Genomic DNA, 11,337 nt, shown 5'->3' with positions numbered 1-11,337 from the left:
TACATAACTTTCTGGGAGTATACATGACATGGAGAATAATATATATAATTATATATATATATATATATGATTTTTTAAATAATATATATAATTTTTTAATATTTTATATATAATATTTTGAATAATATATATGATTTTCTGTGAATATATATGATATTTTGAATAATATATATAATTTTTTAATATTTTATATGATTTTTTGTGAATATATACGGTATCATGAACAATATATATGATTTTCTATGAATATATATAGGACATCCTAAATAATATATATAATTTTTTAATATTTTATATATGACATCCTGAATAATATATATATATAATTTTTTAAAAATATATATAATATTATAAATAATAAATATATTTTTTTAATATCTTATATAAATTTTTATGAATATATATGATATTTTGAATAATATATATAATTTTCTATGAATATATATGACATCCTGATCAATATATATGGTTTTTTAATATTTTATATAATTTTTTATCAATATATATGACATCTTAATATGTATGATTTTTTATAAATATATATAATATTTTAAATAATATATATATATTTTTGATATTTTATATAATTTTTTATCGGATAATATATATGATTTTCGATCATCTAAAATGTCATATATATTTACAGAAAATTATATAAAATATTAAAAATTATATATATTATTTAAAATATTATAATATAAAAAGTTATATATATTGTTCAGAATGTCATATATATATATATATATATATATATATATATATAATATTTTAAATAATATATATTTTTATATATTTTTATATAAAATTTTAAATAATATATATATATTTTTTTATACATATTTATGTCATTTTGAATAATATTATTTTAAATTATATATATAATTTTTTATAAATATATATATATAATATTAAAAAAATAATAATATTTTTTATTTTAAAAAATATTTTTATTATTAAAAATTTAAAAAATTAAAAAATAATAAATATTTATTTTATCATTAATTATATTATACGATCTAATATGATTTGATGGTACGTTTCATGTCAATTTTATTACATCGTGTACGTTGCATCAAGAATTACTCATTAGGATATTAGGAGAAATGACGCCTGTGCAGGCCTGACGTCCAGATCTTATCGATCTCAACTGCTAGAGCCAACCGGTTGTTGTACCACCGACTATGATACGATTCGACAGTACTGTAGTGGCAACCAGTAGTCGGGGACGTATGTGGCGTCTTAGGCCATGATCCTTCGCCCAACCAAAACCACCAAAACCTATCTCAACGCAGAATGTTCGCGGTACGACGGGTGCTGCTGGGGCACCGTCTCTCCTACCCTCCCGTCCGCCTCCGCCCACCACGGGTCGGTACGACGAGGAGGGCATTCTATTCATTTTCGCCGGATCCAACTCCCCGCCTCTGGTCCGGCCTCCAGAGCTGGCGCGAGGCCCCAACCAACGAGTGCCGCACCTGGGGCCCTGACGGCCCCTGCCAACCCACCGACCGCGCCCTTCTCGACGACGCTCCGACCGCCTCCGCCGCCTCCCTCGCCGAGTGCGCCGCCCTCGTCCTCTCCACCCCCGACCCCCTTGCCAAGTCCAGGCTCTCCCACCTCGCCTACTCCCGGTGGCGCCGCCATGGCCTCCCCGTCGGAGTCGTTCGGCCGCCCGACCGTCCCGCCAGGCCCGACAGACCTATTTTGGTACCTAGTCTTTTCTGTCCTCTCCTGTTCTAGTTTTATTGAAGTATTTCGTCGAATAATTTAGGTTTGTTTGGTCGCAGGTCTCGCCGAAGGAAATACCCGCGCATAAGAGCTTGGGCCTGCCGCTCAATTCTTATATGCTCCACAATCTGGCGCATGTGGAGCTGAACGCGATAGACTTGGCGTGGGACACCGTGGCGCGTTTCTCCCCTTTCCATGATGCCCTAGGGGACGAGTTCTTCTCTGACTTTGCTCGGGTGGCCGATGACGAGAGCCGGCACTTCGCGTGGTGCTCGCAGAGGCTAGCTGAGCTTGGCTTCAGGTAGGGAAGCTAATCAGCTATGTTATTTTGCTTTGGTAATTTTAGGCATAATTAATAAAGTTCAGGTGCTTGTCTTTCGAGGCACCGTTAGCATCGTCATTTTATTCTTTGAAACCTTTGAAGATACTGGGTGATGATGTATTAAGAAAGCATTTGCAGTAGCTTGTTATTGGATAGCACTAGTTTGTTTAAATCGAATACAAGTAGATATCTTAATCCTTGTTCGTTCTTTTTATATTTAAATGGATATTTGGTGACTGAAACTTTTGTCTGTCATGCAAATAAATCCTATTAATGTTCAAGTTCTAACCAACAAGAATGATAGGGTATAATCCCCTCCCTTATAAAATTTGAACAGTTGATCATAAATGCAGATGGATTTTAGCATTTGGTTTTCAAAGTGCGGCATGAAGGCTGAGGCAAAAATGGTTTTGTTTTGATCTTTTTACTTATCTATACTTACCATTGATCCGTGAGTGCATCTGATGCAAGTGTGGAGGATAGATAGGCTGTCCTTGTACAGTTGGTGCATTAAAGGTTGCAAATGCAAAATGATATATCTATCTTTTTCAGCGATAGTTTTTCATGTTCGTCCTGCATATAAAGAGGGGTTCTCCTCATTTGTTTTTTGTGGATCTTAATTTGAATATATGTACTTGTTCTCTATATTTGTCTGAATGTTTCATATAGTCAAGAAAAAGCAAATGAGGTTGCAGTAATGAATTCAGCGGAGACGAGAGGTCACCATATGCACACTATAACCGTTTTATGATGTTCTGCAAGCATTTAGCTTATCATGATCTTACTGGGCTTCTTATTTCCCATGTTTGGAATAAGTGTGCACCTCTGGGCGAAATTTAGAGGCCACAACGTTCAAAACAGGTCCAGGAATTTGGATTGCATTCATTTTGCTGTTCTTGCGGATGCTGTTGTTTGATGGCTTTGTGGATTTGTCAATGTGTCTGATGAAGAACTTTGTTCTTAAGCCATCATATGGGAAATACGGAAGGAAATAAATCATTTCTTCTGAAAAAAATCTTTTGATTGTAGAAAACATTGAGAAGACCAACATATCATTATTTTTCATCAGTAGGGTTAAACTTCATCTAATATAAACTGTTTTGATGATGTAAGTGGCCAGACCATATTATTTAATCATGATATCATTGTGGATGGTGACATCCTAAAGGAAGATTACCATTCTTAATCAGATAATTCCATCTTGAATCCTGTTCAGCTAGAACAAAAGAGACAGTATACTCTTGGTAAACATGAATCCAGGTTGTTTATATGAAGATCCATGCCTTTTGTTACATTGACCTTTCAATTCTTAAGAGCACACCAACTTGTTGATTTTTTTTAAAAAAATTAATATTTGATTGAATAATCTTTAGTGTTATCTTCTGTAATTTTTATTCGAAGAAAATCTGCATTTCTTTTGCATCAGTGTTACCTTCAAGTACACTGGTTACCTGTCAACATGCTTATAAAAATTTAAATAGAATATTTCTTGGATATTGATTTTTACTATTTCTTTAGACTGCAAAAGGACAATCTTGCAATGATGATTGCATTATGGATGGGGGAGAAGTCCTAGCAAGGCAGCATCCTGTAAATTCGTGATCTATTTAAGTTTGTCGTATGGTTTAGATATCCCATCATGCTTAACATCTCTTTCTTCAGGTATGGAGATATGCCCGCTCATAATCTTCTGTGGAGGGAGTGTGAGAAATCCTCTGGAGATGTTGCTGCACGCTTGGCAGTGATCCCTTTAGTGCAGGTGGTTCCCACCTTTCTGAGATTGGGTCTGTATATCTTCATTTGATAAGGAAAAAGAATATTGAATAGCTGTTGCTTTTTGAGTAACCAAGCACGGGTTATCTTATGTTTCCGTTGCTTGATCCATGTTGTTTTCAACTGAATTACCAAGAGATTTGCTTTTGTTTAATTTGGTCTTGTATGGGATGATTGATTATATTTAGAACCCTTTCAGGAGGCTAGAGGCCTTGATGCTGGACCTAGGTTGGTGCAGAAGTTGGTCGGTTTTGGGGATCACAGGACATCTAACATTGTGGCAAAGATTGCCGAGGAAGAAGTTGCACATGTTGCAGTTGGTGTGTATTGGTTCAACCTAGTCTGTCAGAAGATGGGTCGAATTCCTTGTGCTGCTTTTAAAGGTAAATGCCACCTTTATTTACAAACGTCACCTTTATTTACGGATGCTTTATCTGTACAGCAAACCTCCTTTTACAATATTCTCACATAATATTTATGACCTTGTAGACTTGTTGAACGAGTATGATGTGGAGTTGAAGGGCCCGTTCAATTATTCAGCTCGCGATGAAGCTGGAATTCCCCGTGACTGGTAAGGCAATTGCGATTAGTTAAGGATTAATATGTAGTTCTATTTGTAAACAATATTTTGTTTCTGACCCAGGTATGATGGTACACCAAAATGTGGGGCCAAGATTGATCTTTCCGAGGTTGGTTTAGGCAACTCGAACTTTCATCACACATGTTCTATGTTTGATAATAATTTATGCTCAAAGGACATGGTGGTTCTGCAACAGGTGCATGATAGGCTGGCTGACATCATTGCCATGGAGAGAGAGAACTCGAGCTTGAATGGCTAGTCTTTTTTGCATTCATGACTAGTGAGAGTGACATCCAATGGTACCATCCTGCAAAACGTTTTGCCTCTCCACCAGTTTCATATTCTGTGCAAATCAAGATAAAAGTTATTCCTGTGGCAACACTTGGTTGTGTGAAATTTACACTTGAATATGGATAGCGTTTTAGACGCATAAAAGTATCTTCGGATAGGAATTCTATGAATTCTTATTCCATTTAGTAGCATAGAGGATTGCACCCCTAGTAGCTCTTCTTTGACTGGGGAAAAGATATTCTATTCTCACTGCCAAAACAGGTGAACTAATTTCAGATGGAGAGCAGACTTAGAAATGGGCTCCGCAGCTGACTGTAATTTCTGACTCTCTGTACCTCAGGTATGTGTAGACTTCATTTAGGTAGATGTGAATCAAGGGGGTGGTTGACAATTCATGTCTTTCTTGATGAGGGCTGGTCTCAACTTTGAGCATGTAATCACTGTGATGCATTTGATGTACCTCAGGCTTTTGACAAGAACTCTTCTTTTTCTCCCCCTTTTGGCACAGTCGATGCAGATTTTGCATTTGATATGGGGGTACTTGGTGGATTGGTATCAAGTAAACTATCAGCACAGGATTAGTTGCGGGCCGTTAGATAAACATTCTTTATAGCCAACATGTAATGGAGTATTTGTTGGAATTTCTGTGAAAAAAAAGACACAAAATCTTATGATGGTTTGCTGTAATGAATTTCAGAAAACTCTTGTTGTTCCATGACCTTTCCATCTACTGTGTCCAATACCAAGGAAAAGCAATTCTCGCTTCAAACGGGGCCTGTTTTCTGGTAAAGAATTGAAGATGTCGCCGTGGCAACGTAGTAAAATTATTATTATTCTTAGGGAAAGAGATGTTGGGACGTCAAATTTGCATTGCAGTAGTTTGGATGATTGAAATATTCATGTCAGATTATGCAGCCACGTCAATTGACTACATTTAATTCTCCTTCTGCTTTGCTTTTACCTTTGTGTAGAATTCATTTTATTTTATTTTATTGTTTCCATGGTGTCATCTTGTGCCTCCTCCGGCAGCTGCTCGCTTGCCATCTCCATCTGACCATGAACGAAATCTTACCTTATTGCAGCCTGTTCTTCATCGTCCTTTTGGGTTATGGTTGTGTTGCGAAGACAAATAGGCAATAAAACAACGTGTTTGTTTTCTCCGTCGCGAAAGAGGACTGAAAGCATCTCCACCACTCTCCACTACTGCAAGCAGAACCAAAAGGCACGGCAAGGAGAACCAGCTAAAGAAAAGAAACAAGGATTTGAGAAGCAAATTGCTTAAACCGCACAGGAGAGTAAAAGGAGGATAATAGGATAGAGGAGGAGGATGTGCTGCGACTGCGAGTGCCAGCCGCTTGGTTTGATAACAATGATAGGTTGTTGCTGCCATGCATACGTCCGTATGTGCTGCCTCTGTATGACAATATTGGTGGAGCTGGCGATCCAGCTCATCGAAGCACCCCTCCACATCATTGGGTGGTTCACTTCCAAGGTACATTGTTAGTATTAGATAGGTAAATGTTCTCTCTTTATCCATTAGCTCCCTTGCTTGCTATGGTTGAGTAGTAATTGTATGGAAGATTAATGGAAGACATTGCTGTTCTGAGAATAGATGGAAAACCTGACATTTTAATTTTATCTTTATAAAATTTTTGTGAGCAAAAACATGTTCCGGTTTTGTCTTTTTGATCTTCTCCTATGCTGTTATGTTGGTAGAGGCTCGAGACAGTTTTATTGTTTTGTACAAGACATAGGCTAATTTATCCATGAAACCTCTAAAAAGAGATGACCAATGGCGATAGAGTCAAACCATCACATGAAATGAGGTTGTGAAAATTAATCTTTTTTTTTTTTTAGAATTGAGAATGTGAGATTTTTAAATCACGTTATTCTTTGAACTAACTTGCCCACATAGGCATGCCATTGAATGCAGCAGATGTAGTCGTCACATGTTGACCAACATCATGGCATGTTATGTCATGGCAACATGAAGGACATGTATGTGTATGCGATTTGCCTATTTTAACATATTATGCATTTTTTCTTCAAGGAAAATAGTAACTAGAGTAAGTTTGCATTAAGCAAACCGAGTTAAAAGAATAAAAGACAGGAAGCTAAGAACTTCCGACGCCACCTGGACTTCTCCATGAAATAGAACTCCTCGCCATGCGCAACATAATTTAAATATTTTTAAAATTATATAAACTTTTAAATTGGAGATTTTATTTTACATAAATTATAAAAATCTTCTTGAGATTTACGTTTATTACACTTTCATCTAGTATTTTGAAAAATTTACACTTACACCTCAAAAAATAATGGTGTTGTCTAAAAAATTTCGTACTTATGAAATGATCAAATTATCCTTTTTTTTGGTGTTACTGAGTAACATTCCTCTCGGTCATCTAGAAAGAGAGAGGTGGGCGGCATGGGAGGGGCTCGCAGGTCTTGGAGGGGAGGAGGGAGTTGGCGGTGGGGCAAAAGGTGGTGGGGCGATAGGACATGAACTCGGAGAAGAAGGCAGTGGCGGCAGGACGGGCACAGAAGTGGGAGATGGAGGAGACCATGGCGGTAATGCCGGAGCAGGAGTCGCAGCAGAGAGGGAGGGGGTGGCGGGCAAGGAAGAGCTTGACCTTCGATGGAAGGCCGTACCAATTGTCTCCCTCGATATGTGGCTTCTCTCTCATCTAGCAGTAGAGGGGGACGGCATGGCGACAAGGGCGGTGGTTCTAAGCATAGTAACATGGTACGTTGGGGTGGCGGCGATGCGAGTGGAGATGGAGGCCTTCGATGGAGTGCGGACGGTGGAGATGGGGTCACTGGTTGTTGATGGGATCGTGGCCGTCCACTTCTTCGATTTGCGGAGCACGCAGGTGTTGGTGGCAGAGATCCGGAGCAGCACGTGCGGTAGTAGAGCCTGCTCGGTTAGCAGTATGGCGTGCTTGCCGATAGCGGGATGGTCCTGATGCACCCACCTATGGGTGGCTGGGGTCTAATCATCGGGCAGGCAGTCTGGGCTCAGTTTGCGGTCAGGAGAATCGACGATTCCAACCAGTTTGTGGTGCGGCTACGTTCAAGATGAGGAGGAAGGGGTGGCAGGAGGAGGGGGAGACGAAGTGGAATCACTTGAGAGGAGGCAGAAAACGATGCGGTAGGTGGCGCGAGAGTGACAGTAGCCCGGTTGGTGGTCGGATCAGTCAAAGAAGCAGAGAGTTGAGAGACTAGATTTGATAGAAGGGTAGATTTTCTTTCGTTCTTTTTTTATTTTTTTAAAATTATTTTGATTATTTCAAAAATTTATAATGGCATGGTAAGGTGATCAAGTTAACTTTAATAGATTATCAAGTTAACTTTAATAGATTATCTATCGATATGGGTTAGAATGTAAGATTGACTAAAATGTTAAAATTGTGGTCGTAGATTTTAAAAATTACTGAATGTACCAATAATTTTTACCTATTTTTAAAAAGATCTTTGTAATTTATTCGGAAAAAGTTAAGGGGTGCGGATTTTCTATTACCATTTACGATGCTCGTTTTCGTCCACACCCGGGCAAGGGCCCAAAATTTTTGCCGTTGGCGCCAGGGAAACGGAGCCATCTTCTCCGTTAAGTTTATCGAAGAAAAAAAAAAACGCTTTTCCTCTCGTTATCATAGCAGCCGACGTAAGATGAGGAATGTGGAACAAAAATCGTAACAGAATATCCTCGTACCTTTTTTTTTAAGTCTTCTAGATTTCTCTATAGAAAATTCAAAAAAAAGAGGTTTAGATTTTATAAGATAGAAATGATTCGGTTTATGATATTTGGTGCTGATCCTTCCTTAAATTTAGCTCCTACTATGATTTTATTTCTTCTGAACGCCGATTCTTTATAACATACTATGTCAACCAAAATCAATCTGATCTCTCACCAATGATACCTACTTTTTTTAAAAGATTGGATCTATCCAAAATTGAATATATTTGAATGAGTTATTTTGATTAAATTAGCAAATCAAACAGCCTCTTTAAGTAGAAACGTTTATGACCGTCTATTTGAACCATACAAATATATAAGCTGCGAATAAGGAAAGTACCGTGACACCAGAAAAGAGAAGGAATTGGATCCTTTTGAAGAGAAGCAAGCTTTTCTCAGAGAATTCATCCCATTCTACATTTCCTATGTAGGTACTTTGCTTAGTCAAAGTTTTGGTATGACATAATTTTAAATTTTAGTTTGTGTTGATTAAATCTATAATCGGTGACAAAATAATATTTTTTTTTAAAAAGAATCAGGGCCACCTATGATATATAAAAACTAAACAATTTTCTTATAGCATTGATCTATTTCTTTGTTTTTCTTCTTTTTTTTTTTTTTTAAGTTATATAAGTTTAAGTAAAAGCTATACTTTCTTTTCTTTTAGATGTAAAAGTAAAAGCTATACTTTCATGTGGAGGACTATTAGGAATAATTCTCTTTAAAAAATGATTATTATGAGTTATCGTAGGGAATTATATTGCTCTTCTTTAGTATCTGATTAGAAGAGCAAAATAAACTTGAGGAGGATATGATTAGTCGTTTGTCCACGGTTCAGAACGTCCTCGGCCTATGTAAGGAGGAATGCTTGTGAATCTCTAATAACACATGATCATGACATTTTTTATTTTTTAAAATTTTATTTTATTCTATTTTATTGTTTTGAATGGTAGTCTTGTAATTATGTCGATTAGAAAACAAAATAAATATGTAATGTTGGATGCATGCTTTTCTTCCTCGTAGCATACGATGAAACGGCCCAAACGAGCACGCCTTGGTGAAGATGTCATCCTGTTAGGCATTCTCCCTCGTCTTCCCGCAAAAGCTTTGTCCAGATTTAAGTGTGTATCAAAGAGCTGGCATCATTCAATATCGAGCAACCCTCACTTCATCCACCTCCAGTTCCAATGGGCGTGTGCTTCCCCTCGCCTTCTCTTCAAGGTGGAAGGGCCCCGGGCTGTCCAAATCTATGGCGACCAAAGGTCCGTTGGCTTCCCCTGCCTCTCCAACCAGTTCAATACGAGGCTGCGGACGGTGGTCGCCTCATGCGATGGAATCCTCGGCGTTTTGTGCTTCAACAGGCGCCCCTCAGATTTGTACGTAGCGAATGCAGTGGAGGATCAGCAGCTCGAGTTATACGTGGGAAATCCAGTGATGAAGGATTGGCGACGCGTGCCAAAACTAAAGCACTCTAGCGTGTACTATCCTTGTAGCTTTGGACTAGTAGTTGATGTGAAGGAGTTTGCAGCAAGTTATAAGCTGGTTGTACCCTTCAGTGTTCCTGATGTCTCACCATCCCTTGATATATACAATCCAGTCACTGAATACAGGTTTGAAGTTTTATCATCAGATACAGGCTCGTGGGAAGTATCCAAGGAAAGAATTATATTGGATGGCAAGGTTTTGTTGGACCGAAGAACGGTGACTGTAATGGGAGCTTTGTACTGGAAATTTGGAGCTGATGTGCTATGGTTTGATCCCAAAGAGGAGTGCAGTGGTCTTCTTCCATTGCCTTCTGGTACCGATGCCAATGAGAAAGGGAGGATTGGAGAATGGGATGGGAAGTTGAGTTACACGACGATCAAGGATGGGAAGATTCTTCTATGGATTATGAACAAACTCTCTTGGTCCGTGATGCATTCCGTTCCGATTGAGTTCATTGTTGAATGTAACTTAGGGCTGTTTGCTTCCTTGTATCCCAAGATGCACCTGAAAAAGAAAATTCCTTGGAGGATCCTGGGTCGCTGGCTGCGCGTAGCAAAACCTATTGGCTATGATGGTGGCGGTGTCTTTTTATTCAGCATAGATTGCATTACATTCACCTTTGATTTGAAGACAAGCAGGGCTTGCTATCTTGGACCACATGCCAATTGGTTTGCCTACAGGAACACCCTTATTAGCTTGGCCGGTCCATGAGAATGAAAATAATTTAATGCATATTTATGTAGCTGGATGAGTTTCATTTTCATTTTAGCCTCTGTGAAAAATGAGAAGGGACTCGCAAAGAAACCTACTACCACTGTTTTTTTTTTCCTGAATGCATACATATAAGTATGTATGTATGTGTGTATTGTAACACCATTTCAGTACCATTTCTCATAGCATCTATTCAAGCTACATTTTTTCTTCTGATAGAATTCCAGTTTTCTTTCAAGGTGTTTTTACAGGAGTTTAGCTCTTTTGGGACATTTCTACAAAGTCAGGCTGGTAACTTGTCTGTTATTGACCCGTTGTTTTTGTAGAATTCTTGGAAAACATAGCGTTGTTTTTGTAGAATTCTTGGAAAACATAGCCAACTAGTCTGAAAGATATGAAGAGATATCATAATATTTCAAGTTATCGGGGAATAAGTTTACAAATGAAGATAGCTGTCCAGACTTCTCTGAATTCATATTTTTGACAGGAAAAACCTGTGCCATACGGTGAAACTAGAGAATTCATTTGACTTTTAATTGAATTCATTTGACTTTTAATTGAACTGGATTTCAATCCAAATTAGACATGTTTTGAGTAGAGATAAATGAATATTCACCGATCATAGTTTTCAAAAAAAAAAAAAAAAAAATCCATATAGCACCGAACTCCGTAAACGCAAGTATTATTTATTTTATCATGTTATAGGACTTCTAT

The 11,337-nt window shown here is 37.9% G+C and overlaps 1 protein-coding gene across 5 annotated transcripts; it reads left to right on the top strand.

The window, feature by feature from the left end:
- The first annotated feature begins 1,209 nt into the window (after nt 1–1,209).
- Nucleotides 1,210–10,799, top strand: LOC105040660 (uncharacterized). Of its 5 annotated transcripts, XM_010917301.4 has the most exons (8): nt 1,210–1,704; nt 1,785–2,026; nt 3,710–3,806; nt 4,020–4,203; nt 4,310–4,391; nt 4,464–4,509; nt 4,597–4,699; nt 5,774–6,377. In XM_010917301.4, exons 1-7 carry the CDS (start codon nt 1,294–1,296, stop codon nt 4,657–4,659), a joined length of 1,125 nt encoding a protein of 374 aa, XP_010915603.1. In that variant the 5' UTR covers nt 1,210–1,293; the 3' UTR covers nt 4,660–4,699; nt 5,774–6,377. The 5 variants fall into 5 exon arrangements, with proteins under 5 accessions (XP_010915603.1, XP_010915602.1, XP_029119082.1 ...); XM_010917300.4 differs by lacking the exon at nt 5,774–6,377 and having other exon boundaries at nt 1,211–1,704; nt 4,597–5,638; XM_029263249.2 differs by lacking the exons at nt 1,210–1,704; nt 1,785–2,026; nt 3,710–3,806; ... (1 more) ...; nt 4,310–4,391; nt 4,464–4,509 and adding an exon at nt 9,451–10,799 and having other exon boundaries at nt 4,661–5,031; nt 5,774–6,183.
- The last annotated feature ends 538 nt before the right edge of the window (nt 10,800–11,337 follow it).

This window comes from Elaeis guineensis, chromosome 3 (assembly GCF_000442705.2).
Source record: "Elaeis guineensis isolate ETL-2024a chromosome 3, EG11, whole genome shotgun sequence".
Lineage (NCBI taxonomy): Eukaryota > Viridiplantae > Streptophyta > Magnoliopsida > Arecales > Arecaceae > Elaeis > Elaeis guineensis.
This window is presented reverse-complemented; position numbering and strand designations above follow the sequence as displayed.

What these genes read in the sequence shown, in the direction of transcription:
- LOC105040660 (XM_029263249.2), top strand. Translation starts at nt 6,019, where the DNA reads ATGTGCTGCGACTGCGAGTGCCAGCCGCTTGGTTTGATAACAATGATA. An exon ending in TTGGGTGGTTCACTTCCAAG is followed by an intron (nt 6,184 to 9,450) that starts GTACATTGTTAG and finishes TCTTCCTCGTAG; the next exon opens with CATACGATGAAACGGCCCAA.